Consider the following 23,333-nt stretch of genomic DNA (forward strand, 5'->3'; position numbering starts at 1 on the left):
TCTTGGAATTTTCTCCAATAATTTGCCCACCATTGTAGTAAGATTGCCCCTACTCCCTTTCTGGAACAAAGGAATAACATTTGCCACCCCACAATCATCCAGCGGCCAGTGGGAATGCAGAGATCATCAGCAATGTTGCAATGATCTCTTCCCTCATTTTCTGTTAGAATAGTATCTTGGGGTACATCCCATCCGGCCCCATGGACTTATCTGTCCTGGTTTTTCAATGGCTCTAACACATCCTCTTTCTGATCAGAACGTTCAAGCATATCAGCCTGTTTTACTGTTTTACACTGTTTAGCCTTGGCCGCCTTTCCCCAAATCCATTCCATGAAGCACTGTATTTAATAGGTGCATGTTAGAAAGATTTAGTTTACAAGTATTTGTTTCAAAAAATAAGAGTGCATAATAACAATGGAAATGGACATTTGTTTCATTGTTGGCAGAGGCAATCTCATGCTATCTCTGTAGATAAACTGCTGACTTTGATAATATTCCAGTTTAGTTTAATTGTAAGCTTTTATTCTGATGGACTTTATGGTAGGGTGTAATGTCTGTGGTACTGCCTGAAAAAGAGCAGATTTCACTTGTCATTCAGTACGACCTAAATTGGCCGATTTAAAATGAACAGTTTAGTTAGATGCTTGTTATGTGGAATCTTCTCTGTGGAAGTTCATTTTCAGTTTCCACTGGCTAAAATTAAGGACAAACAGCTTGAAGTAAGTGGTTGCCTTTTTTTAGTAGTGTCTAATAGAAATGAAAAGTTGTTACTTTTGTTCAAAAAATACCTATATTACTTTCTCAGTCTTGAAGTTGAGTTTTTCTTTATTTCTTCACAGACGGGTTTATTATATTGCATTCCATTGAAGTACCACCGCATTGCAATTCTGAGGAAATTTTAAATGAAACTACCAATCATTCAGTTTTAAAACATCTCTGAGATATTGTTGCATTAATTGTTTCATGCCAACATTTATGTTGAAGTCTGTCGAGTAGAATTCCAGAATGGTTGCAATTGCAGGACAATTCTGTTCCTGAAAATGACTATTGAAATGTTTATGGTGTCTTTCTGTCATTTATTATTGATTTTGGAGATTAAAATTCTTTTTCAAATTCAATGTTAATTTTGAAAGCATTTCCTATAGCTAAATGATACTTTAATTTGCTCATCAGGTGCCTGCAAAACTACATTCCTGCCTATAGTTTATCACTTTCCTGCCCAATCTGCCGTCAGACCTCTATTTTGCCTGAAAAGGGAGTTTCTGCATTGCAGAATAATTTTTTCATTACAAACCTAATGGATGTTCTTCAGCGGACTCCTGACAACAATCATGAGGACTCCATTCTGGAGACTATTGCAGCAGGAGCAGCCGGAAAACCCCTTTCCTGCCCAAATCATGATGGAAATGTAAGTTGGTTATAGTACTGAATGTGTCTGTACTCTGATGCAATTTTAAACAGGTTGACTTTCTATTCTTGTGTTTCTTGATAACAATATGAATCTTGGATAAAGAAGAAGGTTGTACAAGGCTACAGCAGGATAATGAATCCATCTGAGTGTGATGCATTTTTTGGAAGTCCATGTAGAGTGGGGCATGCAGGAAATGAAAGGGCACAAATGAATATTGATAAAAAGAGAACCCAAAGGGTCCAAGGGTATAGTTCCCTAAGAGACCATAAGATATTGGGACAGAATTAGGACTTTTCACCTATTGAGTCTGCTCCTTGAATCCCTCCATGCCATGACTAATCAAGAATCTATCAACTTCTGCTTTAAATATAACCAATGACTTGACCTCCACAGCACCTGTGCAATGAATTCACAGATTCTTCACCCTCTGGCTACTGAAATTTCTCCTCATTTCCATTCTAAAAGGACACCCCTCTATTCTCAGGTTATGACCTCTGGTCTCAGACTCCCCCACCATAGGAAACAGCCTCTCCCCATCCACTCCATCGAGGCCTTTCAACATTTGATAGTTTCGATGATGTCACTCATTATTCACAGGAGAAAACCTGCAGATGCTGGAAATCCAAAGCAGTACATACAAAGTGCGGAGGAACTGCAGACTGCAGGACTGATGAAGGGTCTCGGCCCGAAACATAGACTGTAACTCTTTTCCACTGATGCTGCCTGGCCTGCTGAGTTCCTGCAGATTTGTGTGTGTTGCTCACCCATCATATTTCTGAATTCCAGTGAGTAGAGGCCCAGAACTATCAAACACTCCTCGTACGACAAGCTTTTCAATCCCAAAATCGTGTTCATGAACCTCCTTTGAAGCTCAGAATTTTAAATTTTCTGCCAATTTAGAAAATAACCTGTGCTTTTATTTCTTCTACTGAAGTGCAGGGCCATACACTTCCAGACACTATATTCAATCTGATACTTCTTTGCTCATTCTCCTAATCTGTCCTTCTTCAGCTTCCCTATTTCCTCAAAACTATTTGCTCCTCCACCTATCTTCATATCGTTCGCGAATTTGGGCACAAAGCCATCAATTCTGTCATCCAAATCATTGACTGATAACGTAAAAAGAGTGGTCCCAACACAGACCCCTGTGCAATACCACTAGTCACCGGAAGCCAAACAGAGAAGACTCCCTTTATTTCCACTCACTCCTCCTGCTAATCAGCCCCTGTGGCTTGCCATAGAGCATCGAGCTTCTGGGGGGGTTTTGAGCACCTGTATTCGCTAATCAATAGGTTAAGTTGAGGTGTTAAGCCCTTGTGTCTCAGGTTTAACCTTGTCAAGTTTATTGTGGCTGGCACACGTTGCCTGCATTCTATGATTATTTAAAGAGGTCTCCCAATTAGTGGAGACATTGTGGCAGGGAGGATGAATTACCTGGTGGTGTTGCTCCACCAAGGCTCTGTTGGTATTCTGATGTTTAACCTCTTGTTTCCCTCTATTCCTGGAGACCCTGCCGTTCCTCTGCACCTGGGTCCAACCCTCTAAGCAGCTTGTGTGGCACCTTGTCAAAGGCCTTCTGAAAAACCTAAGTACACCATCACCTCCCTTGTCTGTCCTGCTTGTTATTTCTTCAAAGAGTTCCAACAGATTTATCAGGCAAGAGTTTCCCTAAAGGAACCATGCTGACTATGGTCCATTTTATCATATGCCTCTAATTACCCTGAAACCACACCCTTAACAATTGACTCCAACATCTTCCTAACCACTAAGGCCAGACTAACTGACCTATAATTTCCTTTCCTTTTTCCTGCCTCTCTCCCTTCTAGAAGAAGAGTGGAGTGACATTTACAATTTTCTATTCCTCTGGAACCATGCCAGAATCAATTGATTCTTAAAAGATCATTACTAATACTTCCACAATCTTTTCAGCCATGACCTTTAGAACCCTGGGGTGTCTACCATGTGATCCAGGTGATTTATCTGATTCAAACCTTTTAGTTTCCCAAGAAACTTCTCCCTAGTAATGGCAACTTCATACACTTCTGCCTTGATACTCTTGAACTTCTGGCATATTGCTAAAGTCTTCCACATTGAAGACTAGTGCAAAATGCTAATTCAGTTCATCCAGCATTTCCTTGTACCCAATTACTACCTTTCCAGCGTCATTTTCCAGCAGTCTACTCTTGTCTTTTTTTTAAATGCCTTGTATATCGGAAGAAACTTTTGGTATCCTCTTTAATATTATTGGCAGACTTACCTTCGTATTCAATCTTTTCCTTCTTTATGACTTTTTAGTTTGCCTTAGAGAAGTACAGCACAGAAACAGGCTCTTTGGCCCATCTAGACCATGCCAAAATAATTTCAACTGCCTACTCCCATCGACCTGCACTGGGACTATAGCCCTCCATACCCTTACCTGTACCAATCCAAACTTCTCTTAAACTTTTTAAATCGAGTTTGCATGGATGACTTCTGCTGGCAGCTCATTCCACACTCTCTCAACCCTCTGAGTGAAGAGGTTTCCCTTCATGTTCCCCTTAAACATTTCACCTTTCACCCTTAAACCATGTCCTCTGGTTGTAGTCCCACCCAATCTCAGTGGAAAAGGCCTGCTTGCATTTACCCTATTTATACCCCTCATAATTCTATATACCTCCATTTAATCTCCCCTCAATCTTCTACATCTTAAAGAATATAATCCTGGCCTATTCAATCTTTCCTTATGTCTCAGGTCCTCTTGACCCAGCAACATCCTTGTAAGTTTCCTCTGCACTCTTTCAACCTTATTTACATCTTTCCTGTAGGTAGGTGACCAAAACTGCACACAATACAGGCAGTCCCCGGGTTACGAATGAGCTCCGTTCCTAAGTCTGTCTTTAAGTCGGATTTGTACGTAAGTCGGAACAGGTTAGCCTATCCTTTGATGCCTTATGCCCTGATGCACTTTTTTCCTCTTTCGAAATGTAGGCCCTTTCAGGCATAAGTCAGTCTCGTCTACATTCAATATTTGGTCTGGCAAATAATCTCCCTCCTCAATAATTTTTTTCAACATTTCAGGAAAATCACTCGCAGCGCTCGCTGCTTCACCTTGCGCTTCAATATTATGTAAATTTGCCCTCACTTTGAAACGATTGAACCAACCCCTACTTGTAACAAATTCTTCATCACAGAGTGACATGAGTTGGGAATTATTGATCCATAATTTTAACTTGTTTACCGCGTCCGTCAACAGAACAGAAACACTGCGGATTCAGCAGCTGCCGCAGGTGGCGGGTCCTGAGCTCCCCTGGGTCCTAAAGTCCACCTGCACTGAGACAGGTTAAATGGGACACACTCAACACAACGTTAATGGCAACTTGACCAGACTTCAAATGGCGGACAGCGTTCTCCTTCCTCGAGCCGACGAATTTTTAATATAATAGGCTTTATGGCAGTCCGTTCGTAAGTACGAATTGTCCATAAGTCAGATGTTCGTAACTTGGGGAGTAACTATATTCCAAATTAGGCCTCACCAACATCTTATACATTTTGTGTAGAGGCAGCCTGGCTTGCTGAGCTCCTCCAGCATTTTGTGTGTTTCCTCTATTCAATACATTGATTTGTGAAGGCCAACGTGCCAGAAGCTTTCTTTATGACCCTATCTACCTGTGATGCCACTTTCAATGAATTATGGACAGATCCCTTTGTTTACCACACTCCTCAGTGCCCTACCATTCACTGTGTAAGACCTACCCTGGTTGATCCTACCAAAGCGCAAAACCTCGCACTTTCCTGCATTAAATTCCATCTACCCTTTTTTTTAAGCCCACTTTTCTAGCTGATGCGTGTCCCTCTGCAAGCTATGATAGCCTTCCTCGCTGTCCACTACATCCCCAGTCTTGGTGTCATCTGCAAATTGCTGATTTAGTTAACCACATTATCATCCAGATCATTGACATAGATGACAAACAACAATGGACCCAGCACCGATCCCTGCGGCACTTCACTAGTCATAGGCCCCCAGTCAGCAAGGCAGCCCTCTCTGACCACTCTCTGCCTTCTCCCACAAAGTCAATGTCTAATCCAATTTACCACCTCATCCTGAATGTCGAGCGACTGAGCCTTCTTGGCCAGGTTCCCATGTGGCACCTCGTCAAATGCCTTTACTAAAGTCTATGTAGACAACATTTACTGCCTGCCTTCATCCATTGTCCTGATAACTTTGAAAACTCTGTAAGTTTGGTTAGACATGACCTACCACGCCTGAAGCCATGTTGACTATCCTTAATCAGTCCATGTTTATCCAAATACTTATATATCTGGTCCCTTAAAATACCTTCCAATAATTTTTCAACAACTGATGTCAGGCTCACTGGCCTATAATTTCCTGGTTTAGTTTAGAGCCTTTTTAAAGAGCAGGACAACATTGGCTATCCTCCAATCCTCTGTTATCTCCCCGTTGCCTTCTAATCCTCTATCTTCCCACTAAGTTTTGCTCTATTATATGCCCTCTCTTTCACTTTTATGTTTGCTTTACTTCTCTTATCCATCACTTGTTGTGTCATCCTGCCTTCAGAATATTTCTTCCTCTTTGGGATGTATCTATCCTGCGCCTTCCAAATTGCTTCAGAAATTCCAGCCATAGGTCCTCTGCCATCACCCTTTCCAATTAATTTCGGCAAGCTCCTCTCTCATGCCTCTGTAATTCCCTTTACTCCAGTGCAATACTGATAAATCTGACTTTTGCTTCTTCTCAAATTACAGGGTGAATTCTATTAGAAACATAGAAAATAGGTGCAGGAGTAGGCCATTCGGCCCTTTGAGCCTGCACCGCCATTTATTATGATGATGGCTGATCATCCAACTCAGAACCCCGCCCCAGCCTTCCCTCCATACCCCCTGATCCCCGTAGCCACAAGGGCCATATCTAACTCCCTCTTAAATATAGCCAGTGTACTGGCCTCAACTGCTTCCTGTGGCAGAGAATTCCACAGATATTGTATTATCATCACTGATCCTTAAGGATTCCTTTACCTTACGCTCTGTAATCAATGCCGGTTCATTGCACAACACCCAATCCAGAATAGATCCCCTAGTAGGCTTAACCATGAGCTGCTTTAAAAAATCATCTTGTAGACATTTTGGGATTGGGACCAAGCACCAATTTGATTTCCCTAATCTATCTGCATATTGAAATCCCCTGTATCCATGGTAACATTGCCCTTTTGACATGCATTTTCTATCTCCTATTGTAATTTGTAGACCACATTCTGACTACCGTTTGGGGGTCTGTGTATAGCTCCCACTAGGGTCTTTTCACCCTTGCAGTTCCTTAGCTCTATCCTCAACGTTTCAACACTTTCTGATCCTATGTCATTTCTTTCTAATGATTTTATTTAATCTTTTACCAACAGAACCATACTACTTGTCCTTTTGTATCCTTGGATGTCAAGCTCCCAGCTATAGTCTTCTTTCAGCCACGGTTCAGTGATGCCCACAATGTCATACATGACAATAAGCATAAGTAGGGTGGCAAAGCAGGCACCTGGCATATAGAAGTTGAGACATTGTTGCAACTTTATAAAAGGCTGTGTCAGCCACACTGAATTATTTGTGTGCAAGTTACTTCCATTTGCTTCTCCCACACCTCCCCCATCCATCGAATGTAACACGCTCCTGTCTTTTTACAGGTGATGGAGTTTTATTGCCAGTCTTGTGAGACAGCCATGTGTCATGAATGTACAGAAGCAGAGCATGCTGAGCACCCAACTGTTCTTCTCAAGGATGTAGTCGAGCAGCACAAAGCTTCCCTGCAGATGCAACTAGAGTCTGCAAAACAGAGGTACGATTTAACTGTAACATGAACTTGGCATAATAGTAATATTGAACTGGCTGGTATCGAATGTAGTAATAATAATAATGAGTCTGGTTCATTAAACATCAGTTAATTAGGCTAAGCAAACTTTTTTAGCAAACAAATCTGTAGGTGCCAGAAATAGTCTGCAAATCAAGCTGCACTTGTGGATAGAGAAAGTAAATGCTTCTTATTCATGGAAAATGTGTTTTTAAGTTATAGAGAAGGGACGGCAGGAAAGAAAAAAGAAATGTCTGATCAGGTGAAGGCTAAGATTGATCAGCTGATATAAATGCTTTTGACTATGGTGAGAGAATGATGGTCCATGATGACTGATTTGTGTGAGTAAAGAGAAATGAATGAAGGCTGCAGAGAGAAAAGAAATCTTCTTAGCCTTTTGAATGTAGAATCAGTAATCCTGCCGATACTGTCAGTTACGGAATCAGTAATACCACTGATACGGTCGGATATGGAATCAGTAATACGATCGATACGGTCAGACACGGAATCAGTATCACTACCGATACGGTCGGATACAGAAGCAGTAACACCACCGATACGGTTGGATACGGAATCAGTAATACATAGAAACATAGAAAATAGGTGCAGGAGTAGGCCATTCGGCCCTTCGAGCCTGCACCGTCATTCAGTATGATTATGGCTGATCATCCAACTCAGAACCCTGTACCAGCCTTCCCTCCATACCCCCTGATCCCTTTAGCCACAAGGGCCATATCTAACTCCCTCTTAAATATAGCCAATGAACTGGCCTCAACTGTTTCCTGTGGCAGAGAGTTCCGCAGATTCACAACTCTCCGTGTGAAGAAGTTTTTCCTAATCTCGGTCCTGAAAGGCTTCCCCTTTATCCTCAAACTGTGACCCCTCGTTCTGGACTTCCCCAACATCGGGAACAATCTTCCTGCATCTAGCCTGTCCAATCCCTTTAGGATTTTATATGTTTCAAAAAGATCCCCCCTCAATCTTCTAAATTCCAACGAGTATAAGCCTAGTCGATCCAGCCTTTCATCATATGAAAGTCCTGCCATCCCAGGAATCAATCTGGTGAACCTTCTTTGTACTCTGATATGGTCGGAAACGGAATCAGTAACACCACCGATACGGTAAATAGACTATAGGTGCAGGAGTAGCCCATTCGGCCCTTTGAGCCAGCACGGCCATTCACTGTGATCATGGCTGATCATCCACAATCAGTACCCTGTCCTGCCTTCTCCCCATATCCTTTGACTCCGCTATCTTTAAGAGCTCTATCTAACTCTTTCTTGAAAGAATCCAGAGAATTGGCCTCCACTGCCTTTTTAGGCAGAGCATTCCATAGATCCACAACCCTCTGTGTGAAAAAGTTTTTCCTCAACTTGCCTGTTTTCTCTCTCCCTCCTTTCTTAAAAAGTGGGATGACATTAGCTACCCTCCAATCCGCAGGAACTGATCCTGAATCTATAGAACATTGGAAAATGATTACCAATGTGTCCACGATTTCTAGAGCCACCTCCTTAAGTACCCTGTGATGCAGACCATCAGGTCCCGGGGATTTATCAGCCTTCAGTCCCATCAGTTTACCCAACACCATTTTCTGCCTAATGTGAATCTCCTTCAGTTCCTCCGTTACCCTCGGTACTCTGGCCACTATTACATCTGGGAGATTGTGTCTTCCCTAGTGAAGACAGATCCAAAGTACCTGTTCAGCTCGTCTGCCATTTATTTTTATACTGTCCTTGACTTCCCTTGTCATCCACAGTCGCCCCTTACTCCCCTTAGAATCTTTCTTCCTCTTTGGAATGACCTCATCCTGCACCTTCTGTATTATTCCCAGAAATTGTTGTTCCACTGTCATCCCTGCTAAGGTATCTTTCCAGTCAACTTTGGCCAGTTCCTCCCTCATGGGTCCATAGTCCCTTTTACCTCGAGTTCCCTTATCAAATCTGGCTCATTACACAACACTAAATCCAGAGTTGCCTTCTCCCTGGTAGGCTCTAATAGTAGTAGTAGTAGTAGTAGTCATCGTCATACTTTATTGATCCCGGGGGAAATTGATTTTCATTACAGTTGCACCATAAATAATAAATAGTAATAGAACCATAAATAGTTAAATAGTAATATGTAAATTACGCCAGTAAATTATGAAATAAGCCCAGGACCAGCCTATTGGCTCAGGGTGTCTGACCCTCCAAGGGAGGAGTTGTAAAGTTTGATGGCCACAGGCAGGAATGACTTCCTATGACGCTCTGTGCTGCATCTCAGTGGAATGAGTCTCTGGCTGAATGTACTCCTGTGACCACCCAGTACATTATGTAGTGGATGGGAGATATTGACCAAGATGGCATGCAACTTGGACAGCAACCTCTTTTCAGACACCACCGTGAGAGAGTCCAGTTCTATCCCCACAACATCACCGGCCGTACAAATCAGTTTGTTGATTCTGTTGGTGTCTGCTACCCTCAGCCTGCTGCCCCAGCACACAACAGCAACATGATAGCACTGGCCACCACAGACTCGTAGAACATCCTCAGCATCATCCGGCAGATGTTAAAGGACCTCAGTCTCCTCAGGAAATAGAGATGGCTCTGACCCTTCTTGTAGACAGCCTCAGTGTTCTTTGACCAGTCCAATCTATTGTCAATTCGTATCCCCGGGTATTTGTAATTCTCCGCCATGTCCACACTGACCCCCTGGATGGAAACAGGAGTCACCGGTGCCTTAGCTGTCCTCAGGTCTACCACCAGCTCCTTAGTCTTTTTCACATTAAGCTGCAGATAATTCTGCTCAGACCATGTGACGAAGTTTCCTACCGTAGCCCTGTACTCAGCCTCATCTCCCTTGCTGATGCATTCAACTATGGCAGAGTGATCCGAAAACTTCTGAAGGTGACAGGACTCTGTGCAGTAGTTGAAGTCCGATGTGTAAATGGTGAAGAGAAAGGGAGACAAGACAGTCCCCTGTGGAGCCCCAGTGCTGCTGATCACTCTGTCGGACACAGTGTTGCAAGCACACGTACTGTGGTCTGCCAGTCAGGTAATCAAGAATCCATGACACCAGGGAAGCATCCACCTGCATCGCTGTCAGCTTCTCCCCCAGCAGAGCAAGGTGGATGGTGTTGAACACACTGGAGAAGTCAAAAAACATGACCCTCACAGTGCCCGCTGGCTTGTCCAGGTGGGCATAGACACGGTTCAGCAGGTAGACGATGGCATCCTCAACTCCTAGTCAACTCCTAATATAAGCTGCTCTAAGAATCCATCTCTGAGGCTCTCCACAAACTCCCTTTCTTGGGGTCCAGTACCAGCCTGATTTTCCCAGTCTACCTGCATGTTGAAATCCCCCATAACAATCGTAGTATTACCTTTGTGACATGCCAATTTTAACTCTTGAATTAACTTGTACCCTATATCCAGGCTATTGTTTGGGGGCCTGTAGATAACTCCCATTAGGGTCTTTTTGCCTTTACAGTTTCTCAGTTCTATCCATACTGATTCTACATCTCCTGATTCTATGTCCTCCCTAGCAAGTGACTGAATTTCATTTCTCACCAACAGAGCCACCCCACTCCCTCTCCCTGTCTGTCCTTTCGATAGGATGTATATCCCTGAATATTCATTTTCCAGTCCCGGTCCTCTTGCAGCCATGTCTCTGTTATTCCCACAACATCAAACTTGCCAATTTCCAATTGAGCCTCAAGCTCATCCACTTTATTTCTTATACTCCGTACATTCATATATAATACTTTTAATCCATTTAAACTAATACTTTAACTCCCATCACCTTTCACATTGATTCCTATTGCATTTGGCCGTACTCTCCGATCCCTTCCTGAGCTTTCTGCCCCGTTAATTCTGTTGTCTTTCTTAACTTTTCTTATTCTCTCTTTCCCCTTAACTGCATCCTTATATTTCTGGTTCGTCCCCTCTCCCCACTACTTAGTTTAAACACACCTGAGTAGCAGTGGCAAACCTGCCTGCCAGAATGCTGGTCCCCCATCTGTTAAGATGCAACCCGTCCCTTCTGTACAATTCATCCTTACCCCAAAACAGATCCCAGTGGGCCAAAAGTCTAAATCCCCGCCTCCCGCACCAGCTCCTCAGCCACACATTCAGATCCCCTGTCTCCCTGTTCCTGCCCTCACCAGCACAAGGAACTGGAAACTAACCCGAGATAACCACCCTGGAGGTCCTGCTTTTCAGCCTTCTGAGTTCTCTGAAGTCACGCTACAGAATTTCTTTCCTCAACCTCCCGATGTCATTTGTGCCCACATGCACCACCACTTCCAGCTGTTCACCTTCACCCTTGAGGATGCCCTGCAATCGGTCTGTGACATCCTGGATCCTGGCACCATGGAGGCAACACACCATCCTTAAATCCCCAAACACGAGGAAATCTGCAGATGCTGGAATTTCAAGCAACACACATAAAAGTTGCTGGTGAATAGCAGTTATGGAGTCCCCTACTACCATGGCTCTGCCTGACTTCTGTCTCCTCGGCTTTGTTTCAGCGCCAATTTTTGACTCGCAGCCCTGTCCACCTCTCAGACTGGCACTGTCTTCTGTCCCGACAGCTTCCAAGAAGGTGAACCTGTTATCAAGAGGTACATCCCCCGGGGTCTCCTGTACTCCAAGCATCCATCCCTTCCTCATCGTCGCTCCGCCCCCCCTTTCTTCCGATATCTTCGGTGTAACGACCTCGCTGTTGGTCCTGTCCAGAAAACTCTCGGTTTCCTGGATGAACCTGAGGTCATGCAATTGCTTCTCCAGTGCCTCAACATGGTCCTTCAGGAGCTGAACCTGGATACACTTTTCACATTTGTAGCAGCCAGAGGCACCATCAACGTTCCTGACCTACCACATCTTGCAAGCAGCACACTGAATCAGTTGACCTGTCATTTCTTCACCACTCCTCACCCTCTCCAACTGTGGCATAGTCTCCTCCCTCAGCCTCCTTGCCGAAGACTCTTGAGACAAAGACTCACACTTTTCTCAAAAGGCACTTCCTTCGACAAGGCCGCTCCCCTAGAGCAAACCATGATTATATTGGCTGATATTTTGACTAATTCATTTCACTTGTCGCACCTTATCCGACCTCGAACGCTTGTGTTGCAGGATGGTCCCAAATGGTTTTTAAATCAACCGCTCCTCAGCCAATCCCCTCACTCACTCCTTCACTACGGAATCAGTAATATGATTGAAATGGTCGGGTATGGAATCAGTAACACCGATAATATGGCTGGAAACGGAATCAGTAATATGATCGATAGGGTCAGATATGGAATCAGTAACACTGCAGATACGGTGGGAAATGCAATCAGTAACAATCTGATGCGGTCGGGTATGGAATCAGTAATACGATCGATACGGTTGGATACGGAAGCAGTAACACTGCTGATCCTGTCGGATCCGGAATCAGTAATACCATCGATACGGTCGGATACGGAATCAGTAACACTGCCAATAATGTCGGATACGGAATCAGTAATACGATCGATATGGTCGGATACGGAATCAGTAACACCGTAGATATGGTCAGATACGGAATCAGTGACACCATCGATACAGTCTGATACGGAATCAGTAATACAATTAATACGGTTGGATACGGAATCAGTATAATACGATCGATACAGTCGGATACATAATCAGTAACAGCGCCGATATGGTCAGGTACAGAATCAGTCGTACGATCGATACAGTTGGATAAGAGACCAGTAATACTATCGATAGGGTCAGATACGGAATCAGTAACACTGCCGATATGGTTGGATCCGGAATCAGTAATACGATTGATAGGGTCGGATACGGAATCAGTAATACGATCAATAAGTTCGGATACGGAATCAGTAACACATCCGATACGGTCGGGTACGGAATCAGTAATACGATCGATACGGTTGGATACAGAATCAATTACACTGACAAATACGGTTGGATACGGAGTCAGTAACATGATCTATAGGGTCAGATATGGAATCAGTAACACTGCAGATACGGTCGGATCCGGAATCAATAATACGATCGATAGGGTCGTATATGGAATCAGTAATACGATCGATAGGGTCGGATATGGAATCAGTAATACAATTGATATGGTTGGATATGGAATCAGTAACACCGCCGAAACGGTCGGATCTGGAATCAGTAGTACCATCGATACAATCGGATACGGAATCAGTAATATAATGGATACGGTCGGATAAGGAATCAGTAACACCGTCGATACAGTCAGATACGGAATCAGTAATACCATCGATATGGCCGAATATGGAATCAGTAATACAATTGATGCGGTTGGATACGGAATCAGTAATACAATCGATACAGTCAGATACAGAACCAGTAACAGAGCCGATACGGTCGGATATGGAATCAGTAACACAGACAATACAGTCGGATACGGAATCAGTAATACGATTGATAGGGTCAGATACAGAATCAATAACACCTCCGATATAGTCGGGTACGGAATCAGTAATATGATCGATACGGTCAGATATGGAATCAGTAACACCTCCGATATGGTTGGGTACGGAATCAGTAATATGATCAATAGGGTCAGATACGGAATCAGGAACACTGCTGATACAGTTGGATACAGAATCAGTAACAGCACCGATTCGGTGGGATGTGGAATCAGTAATACGATCGATACAGTGGGATATGGAATCAGTAATACGATCGATAGGGCCGGATATGGAATCAGTAATACAATTGATATGGTTGGATATGGAATCAGTAACACGGCCGATACGATCAGATCTGGAATCAGTAACACCGTCAATATGGTCCGATACGGAATCAGTAATACCATCGATACAGTCAGATACAGAACCAGTAACAGAGCCGATACAGTCGGATACAGAATCAGTAACACTGACAATACAGTCGGATATGGAATCAGTAATACAATTGATAGGGTCAGATACGGAATCAGTAACATCTCCGATATGGTCGAGTACGGAATCAGGAATACGATCTATACAGTTGGAGACGGAATCAGTAACAGCACCAATTCGGTGGGATACGGAATCAGTAATATGTTCGATACGGTCGGATACGGAATCAGTAATATGATCAATAGGGTCAGATACGGAATCAGGAACACCGCCGATATGGCCGGATACGGAATCAGTAATACGATCTATACAGTCGGATACGGAATTAGTAATACGATCGATAGGGTTAGATAGCGAATCAGTAACACCGCAGATATGGTTGGACATGGAATCAGTAATACCGCCAGTACGGTTGGGTACAGAATCAGTAATACGATCGATACGGTCGGATACGGAATCAGTAATACCATCGATACAGTCAGATACGAAATCATTAATACAATTGATACGGTCAGATACGGAATCAGTAATACCATCGATACAGTCAGATACGAAATCATTAATACAATTGATACGGTCGAATACGGAATCAGTAATACCATCGATATAGTCGGATACATAATCAGTAACAGCGCTGATATGGTCAGATACGGAATCAGTAATACCAACGATACAGTCAGATATGGAATCACTAATACAATTTATATAATTGGATATGGAATCAATGACACTGCAGATGTAATTGGATATGGAATCAGTAATTCGATCGGTACGGTCGGATACAGAATGAGTAATACCGCTGATACGGTTGGGTGCGGAATCAGTAATGCAATTGATACGGTCGGATACGGAATCAGTAACACCACTGATATGGTCGGATATGGAATCAGTAATATGATTGATAGGGTCAGATGGGGAATCAGTAACACCGCAGATATGGTTGGACACAGAATCAGTAATACCGCCAATATGGTTGGGTACAGAATCAGTAATACGATCGATACGGTCGGATACGGAATCAGTAACACCAACGATACGGTTGGATATGGAGGCAGTAATACGGTCAGATACAGAATCAGTGACACCACCAATACAGTCGGATATGGAATCAGTGACACCGCCGATACGGTCGGATATGGAGGCAGTAATACGGTCAGATACAGAACCAGTGACATCGCCGATACGGTTGGAAATGGAATCAGTAATACCGCCGATACGGTTGGATCCGGAATCAGATATACCATCGATACGGTTGGATACAGAATCAGTAACACCACCGATATGGTCAGATACGAAATCAGTAATACAATCGATACAGTTGGATATGGAATCAGTAACACCGCCGATACAGTGAGATACGGAATCAGTAATATGATCAATCAGATCGGATACGGAATTAGTAACACTACTGATACAGTTGGATTCGGAATCAAGAACACCGACGATACAGTCAGATACGGAATCAGTAATACCATTGATACGGTCAGATACGGAATCATTAATACAATTGATACGGTCGGACACGGAATCAGTAATAATGCCGATACAGTCGGATATGGAATCAGTAATACAATTGATACGATTGGATACGGAATCAGTGACACTGCAGATATAATCGGATATGGAATCAGTAATTCGATCAGTACGGTCAGATACAGAATGAGTAATACCGCCCATACGGTCGGGTATGGAATCAGTAATACATTTGATACAGTTGGATACGGAATCAGTAATATGATTGATATGGTTGGATACAGAATTGGTAACACCCCCGATACAGTCAGATACGGAATCAGTAATATGAGTGACACAGTTGGATACGGAATCAGTAATACGATCGGTACAGTCGGATATGGATTCAGTAATATGATCGATACTGGATTTGTATCCGACCGTAATACGATTGATACTGCTGGATACGGAAGCAGTAACACTAATGATATGGTTGGATTCGGAATCAGGAACACCGCGGATACGGGCAGATACAGAATCAGGAACACCGCGGATACGGTCAGATACAGAATCAGTAATAACGTCGATACGGTCGGATACAGAATCATTAATACAATTGATACGGTCGGATAAGGTATCAGTAACATCGCCAATTCAGTCGGATATGTAATCAGCAGTACAACAAACGATTGGATATGGAATCAGTGACACCAGATATAATCGGATATGGAATCAGTAATTCGATCGGTACGGTCGGATACAGAATGAGTAACACTGCTGATACGGTTGGGTACAGAATCAGTAATACAATCGACACGGTTGGATACGGAATCAGTAATACGGTTGATACGGTCGGATACGGAATCATTAACATCGACAATACAGTCGGATACGGAATCTGTAATATGATTGATATGGTTGGATACGGAATTGGTAACTCCCCCGATACGGTCAGATACGGAATCAGTGATACCGACAGTACAGTTGGATACAGGATCAGTAATACGATTGATACAGTTGGATACAGAATCGGTAACACCGCTGATACGGTCAGATACAGAATCAGTGACACTGCCGATACAGTTGGATACGGAATCAGTAATACGATCGATACAGTCAGATACGGAATCAGTGGCACTGCCGATACAGTTGGATATGGAATCAGCAATACGATCGATGCATTCGGATACAGAATCAGTGACACCACCAATACAGTCGGATATGGAATCAGTAATGCGGTTGGAACTGAATCATTAACACCACCAAGACAGTTGGATTCAGAATCAGTCACACTTTCAGTACGCTCCTAGTGTATTGTAGTGTAATATGATTGATATGTTCGGATACAGAATCAGTAACACCTCCGAAATGGTTGGATATGGAATCAGTGATACTATTGCTACGGTCAGATACAGAATCAGTAACACCCCCGATACGGTCAGATACAGAATCAGTGATACCAACAATACAGTTGGATACGGAATCAGTAATACGATTGATACGGTTGGATACGGAATCGGTAACACCGCCGATACGGTAGGATATGGAATCAGTAATACGATCAATGCAGTCAGATACAGAATCTGTAATACGATCGATATGGTCGTATACGGAATCAGTGACACCAATACAGTCGGATATGGAATCAGTAATACCGTTGAAACTGAATCATTAACACCACTGATACAGTTGGATTCAGAATCAGTCACACTTTTAGTACACTCCTAGTGTATTGTAGTGTAATATGATTGATATGTTCGGATACGGAATCAGTAACGCCTCCAAAACGGTTGGATATGGAATCGATGATACTATTGATACAGTCAGATATGGAATCGGTAACACCACCGATATGGTCAAATACACAAATCAGTGACACCGCCAATATGTCGGTAATGCACTATAGCAGTTAAACGGGCGTTGCCCCAGCTTGTCCATGCTGTTGATGGCTCCCACCTGTTTTGTCCCATTTAATCTGAACAAAAGGAATGCTGGATTGAATTAAATCATGCAGCTTTGCTGGCAGAAAAAAAATTGGATGTTGGATGACTTTACACATCTTATGAGTATCATAAAATGTCTGTACAGGACAACTAGTTCTAGTGTATTTGATGTTGCAGTAATATTTGAGTATTATTGTAAATATACTGTTTGACTATAAGATATAGGATCAGAATTAGGCCATTTGGCCTATCAAGTCTCCTCTACCATTTCATCATTGTTGATCCAATTTTTCTCTCAGCCCCAATCTGCTGCCTTCTCCCTGTATCCCTTCATGCATTGACCAATCAAGAATCCAACAACCTCTGCTTAAGATATTTTCAGAGGCATTTGATAAGGTGCCACACATGAGGCTGCTTTACAAGATAAAATCCTATAGCAGTACTAGAAATATACTGGCATGGATAAGAGGAATGGCTGACAGACAGGAGACAGAGAGTGGAAATAAAGGGGGCCTTTTCTGGTTGCCTGCCAGTGACCAGTTTTGTTCCTCGGGTCAGTTTTGAGACCACTGCTTTTCACATTGTTTGTCAATGATTTAGATAATGGAATTGACGGCTTTGTGGCAAAGTTTGCTGATGATACGAAGATAGGTGGAAGGATAGGTAGAGCTGAGAAAGCAATGCGATTGCAGGACTTAGACAAATTGGAAGAATGGGCAAAAACGTGGCTGATGGAATATAGTGCTGGGAAATGTATGATAATACATTTTGGTAAAAGGAACAATAATGCAGATGATCTAAATGGGGAAAAGGTTCAAACGTCAGAGGTGCAGAGGGAATTAGGAGTCCTCGTGCAAGATTCCAGAAGATTAGTTTGCAGGTTGAGTCTGTGGTAAAGAAGGCAAATGCAATGTTGGCATTTATTTCAAGGGGAGTCAAATATAAAAGCAAAGAGATAATGCTGAGCCCTTATAAGACTCTTGTCAGGCCGCACTTGGAGTATTGTCCGCAGTTTTGGGCCCCATATCTCAGAAAGGATGTGTTGTCATTGGAGAGGGTCCAGAAGAGGTTCACAAGGATGATTCTAGGAATGTAGGAGTTAACATAAGAGGAGTGTTTAGCGGCTTTGAGCCTGTAGTCATTGTAATTTAGAAGAATGATGGGGATCTTATTGAAATCTACTGAATATTAAAGAGACCAGAAAGGGTGGATGTGGAGAGGATGTTTCCTGTGGTGGGGGTAACCAGAACTAGAGGGCACAGCCTAAAAATTGAGATGCAATCTTTTACAACAGAGGTAAGGAGAACATTTTTTTTAGCCAGAGAGTAGTGAATCTGTGGAATGCTCTGCCACGGACTGCGGTGGAGGCCAAGTCCGTGCATATATTTAAGGCGGAAGTTTCCTGATCAGTCAGGGCATCAAAGGATATGGCGAGAAGGCAGGTGTAGGGGGTTGAGTGGGATCTGAGATCAGCCATGATGGAATGGTGGAGCTGACTTGATGGGCTGAATGGCCTAATTCTAGTTAATATGGATGAGATAGATAGGAGCAACAGGAAGGAAGTTACACCTAAGTTGTAGGAGGCAGGTAGCTGTGTGACTGTCGTGTGTGTGTGACTGAAAAGGAATTGATAGATAGTGCAGTGCCCCTGTGACTGTCCTCTCAGTAACAAATATGCAGCTTATAATGTTGTTGGTAGCGAACGAGCTACCGGAGAAAGCCAAAATGTCCAGGTGTCTGCCACATTGTGTCTGACTTTGTGGCTCAGAAGGGAAGGGGGAAGAAGAGGAGAGCAGTAGTTGTAGGGGAACATACAGTAGATTTTGTGGATATGAAGCCAGAGTCTTGGTACATGGCGTACCATTGTCATAGGTAGGAAAAGGCAAGTGGTCCTGAAGAGTGAAAATAGGGAACTGGGTAGGAAGTTGAAAAGCAGGACTTCAAGGGTAACAGGACTTCAAATCTGTGGAACATTGGGATCTTTCTTGGGGAAGCTATGACCTGTACAAAAGGGTTGGGCTACATCTCAACTAGAGGCAGACCAGTATCCTTGAGAGCAGGTTTGCTCAAGCTGTTGGGGAAAGTTTTAACTAGTTTGGCTGGTGGATGGGGACTGAAATGATAGATCAGAGGATGGTTCAGTTGGTGTAAATGTAGATGTAGGGTGTAGAGAGACTGCAGAAATATAGGCGGTGGATGTCGGGCAAGGTTGCAGTCAGTTGGATGATTGATAAGTGCCTTACTTTAATGCAAAAATATCAGGATCAAGGGTGATAAATTTGGAGACCATATCAGTGTATGGCACAGCAATGGTGTGGCCATTACAAACTTGGCTGTCATGAGGGCAGGAATAGTTGCTGCACATGCTGATTATGAACAAGGGAAAATCTGCCGACACTGGAAATCCAGAGCAACGCTCACAAAATGCTGGGGAACTCAGCAGGCCAGGCAGCAGCTAGGAAAATGAATAAGCACTGAATGCTTCAGGTCAAGGCCCTTCTCCAGAAGTGTGGAGGAATGGGAGGATCTTGGGGTCCACTTCTACAGGTCCTTGAAAGCTGCTGCGGAAGTGGATTGAATAGTTATAAAGTTGTATCGTTTGGTGGCTTTCTTTAGTCAGTGGATTGGGCTCAAGAGCTGCATGGTACTATTACAGCTGTACAGACCACGCTTGGAATATTGTGTTCAGTTCTGGTCACTCCATTATAGGAAGGATGTGGAACCTTTAGATAGGATACCAGGATGCTGCCTGGATTAGAGAACCTGTCTTATGAAGAAAGTTTAATGAGCTAGGGGTTTTCTCTTTTGAGTGGAGGGTGAGAGGTGACAACAGAGTTATACAATATGATAAAAGGCATAGACTGAGTGGAGAGCCAGAGACATTGTACAAGGGTGGAAATGGCTGAAACAAGGGGACATAATTTTAAGCAACACACAGCAAAGCTGCTGGTGAACGCAGCAGGCCAGGCAGCATCTCTAGGAAGAGGTAATGTCGACGTTTCGGGCCGAGACCCTTCATCAGGACTAACTGAAGGAAGAGCCAGTAAGAAATTTGAGAGGGGGAGGGGGAAGATCCAAAATGATAGGAGAAGACAGGAGGGGGAGGGAGGGAGCCCAAGAGCTGGACAGGTGATTGGCAAAAGGGATATGAGAGGATTATAGGACAGGAGGCCCAGGGAGATGGAAAAGGGGAAGGGGGGGCATCAGCGGAAGTTAGAGAAGTCAATGTTCATGCCATCAGGTTGGAGGCTACCCAGACGGAATATAAGGTGGTGTTCCTCCAACCTGAGTGTGGCTTCATCTTTACAGTAGAGGAGGCCGTGGATAGACATATCGGAATGGGAATGGGAATGTGGGATGTGGCCCAGTGTTTTCCCTGGGCCTCCTGTCCCATGATCCTCTCATATCCCTTTTGCCAATCACCTGTCCAGCTCTTGGCTCCACCCCTCCCCCTCCTGTGTTCTCCTATCATTTTGGATCTCCCCCTCCCCCTTCCACTATCAAATCTCTTACTGGCTCTTCCTTCAGTTAGTCCTGACGAAGGGTCTCGGCCCAGAACGTCGACTGTACCTCTTCCTAGAGATGCTGCCTGGCCTGCTGCGTTCACCAGTGACTTTGATAAGTGTTGCTTGAATTTCCAGCACCTGCAGAATTCCTCATGTTGACGTAATTTTAAGGTGATTAGAGGAAAGTATAGGGAGGATGTGTGTTTTTATCGCGCAGTGGTGGGTGGGTGGAATATGCTGCTGGAATCAAAATCAGTGTCAGGCTTATCATCACTGACATATATTGTGAAAAGTGTTGTTTTGTGGCAACAGTACAGCGCAATACATAAAAATCACTATAAGTTACAATGAAAATATATTAAAAAATCGTAAGTTGTGCAAAAAGAGAGCAGAACAGTGAGGTAGTGTTCATGGGTTTGTGCACCTTTCAGAAACCTGATGGCTGTGGGGAAGAAGCTGTTCTTAAAGTTTTTGGTGGACATATCATGGATAGGGAGAGTACAACCCAGTTAGAATGCTCCCCGTGGCTCAGCTGTAGAAATAGGTTAGTCTTTAGTGACAAACCAAAGCTCTTCTAATTGCTAATGGTGTGCGTGTTTCATAATTGCATCAATATGCTGAGCGCAGGATGGACCTAAGATTTCCAGTGTACACTGACTGTGTTCTGATGAAGAAGTCAAGAATCTCGTTGTAGAAGGAGACACAGAGGCCCAGATTTTGAAGCTTGTTGATTAATACTGAGAGGTTGATAATGTTGCAAAAAGTAAACAGCATCCTGACCTACAGTAGGTATTGCTGCTGTATAGGTGTTGTACAGTGGAATGGGGAGCCAGTATGGTTGCATCTGCTGTAGACCTGTTGTGGTGGGCAAAATGCAGTGCGTCCAGGTCCTTACATGGGCGGGAGTTAATTCTAGCCATGGTCTATCTCTCAAAGCACATTATCACAGCAGATGTTAGTGCTACTGGGCAATAGTTGTTGAGGCAGCTCACCCTGCACCTCTTGAGCACTAGTATAAATGCACTTTTGAAGCAAGTGGGACCCTCTGACTGCAGACAGCTGAAGATGTCTTAAAAACTCCAGCCAGTTGGTTGACACAGACTTATAGTGGTCTGTTGGATGCACCGTTGGGCTTGACACTTTGGACGTGCTCCTTCTCCACTGGACAGTTGACCACTGAGACAGATATCATAGGGTCTCCAGATGTTGCATGGATTCATACAGCTATATTTTTATTCTCCCTTTCAAAGCATGCATAATGGTGCTCAGCTTTGCAGGGAATGAAGCTTTGTTTCCTTTATGATGTGTGGTTTCACTTTGTAGGAAGTAATGGCCTGCAAATCCTTGCCTAGGTCTCAATCCCCACACCTATGCACTGAGTAAGTCCTGTTAGTTTGGAGATTTGAGAGACTCACTAGTCAGAGTTTTGTGGAGACCGGATAATGGGCTCAGAGAAAGCTTGCTCTGCGAAAAAGATTTGACGCCAGAAAAGGCTGTGAATGTGTGTAGGGCAACAGAGACCACACGAGCGCAAGCTGAGGAGCTGCACAGGGTGGGAACAACAGTGAATGCCATGAAAACAAAGGGGCAGAGCACAAGGCATTTCCCAAAGCAACAGAAAAGGAAAGGGATAGGCTCAAACAGTAAGTGCAGCAACTGTGGGGCTGGGCACATCCCAAAGACATGTCCTGCTAATGGAAAGTCCTGTAATAACTGTGAGAAGAAGAATCATTTTGCAAAGTGCTGCAAAGCCGGGACTACCAACAGAAAGGTGCACACAATTGCTGAGGAAATGGAAGTCTTTGTAGATTCTCTGCAGACAGCTGGAGCTGGTAAAACAGAATGGATTGTTCCAGTGACTCTGAATGAGACAGTAATCCCATTCATGCTTGACACAAGGTAAGCAACAAGGTCAAATTGGCTGAAGAGAAAGGGAAACAAAAACAGTATCACAAGACTATGGAAAACCTACCAGTCCTGAAGCCTGGAGATCAAATGCGAATCCTAGATACCATTCTGGCTCATGGTCCATGCAAGGACATGTGCAAGAGGAAGTTACTCCACATTCCTACCAGATTCAAATGGAGTGAGGAACACCTCTGAGAAGAACCGTTTGGATCTCTGACCACAAGCTGTGATGTGTTACCTGTCAGAACAGCAAGGGGCCAGCAGACGTAAAGAATAAACTTGTTGATCAGAATTCTCAGGAGGACATAAATATTAATGTACCAAATACAGGTAATACACCTGTGGAAACATACAGCAAACAAAAAAGGAACATTAAACCACCTCAGAGACTGACTGAGATTTGTTGAGAGAATAAGGGTCTGTTTTTGCTTTTTATATGCATATA

General features: G+C 43.6%; 1 protein-coding gene across 3 annotated transcripts in view; it reads left to right on the forward strand.

Annotated features, from left to right (window-relative positions):
- The window catches only part of trim2b (tripartite motif containing 2b), a 227,051-nt gene that overhangs the window by 56,635 nt on the left and 147,083 nt on the right, over positions 1 to 23,333 (forward strand). For all 3 annotated transcript variants that reach the window (XM_072255852.1, XM_072255854.1, XM_072255853.1), the window contains exons 3-4: positions 1,174 to 1,408; positions 7,081 to 7,232. In XM_072255852.1, the coding sequence (XP_072111953.1) occupies positions 1,174 to 1,408; positions 7,081 to 7,232 (387 nt within the window). The remainder of the gene's footprint in view (positions 1 to 1,173; positions 1,409 to 7,080; positions 7,233 to 23,333) is intronic.

This window comes from Mobula birostris, chromosome 4 (assembly GCF_030028105.1).
Source record: "Mobula birostris isolate sMobBir1 chromosome 4, sMobBir1.hap1, whole genome shotgun sequence".
Lineage (NCBI taxonomy): Eukaryota > Metazoa > Chordata > Chondrichthyes > Myliobatiformes > Myliobatidae > Mobula > Mobula birostris.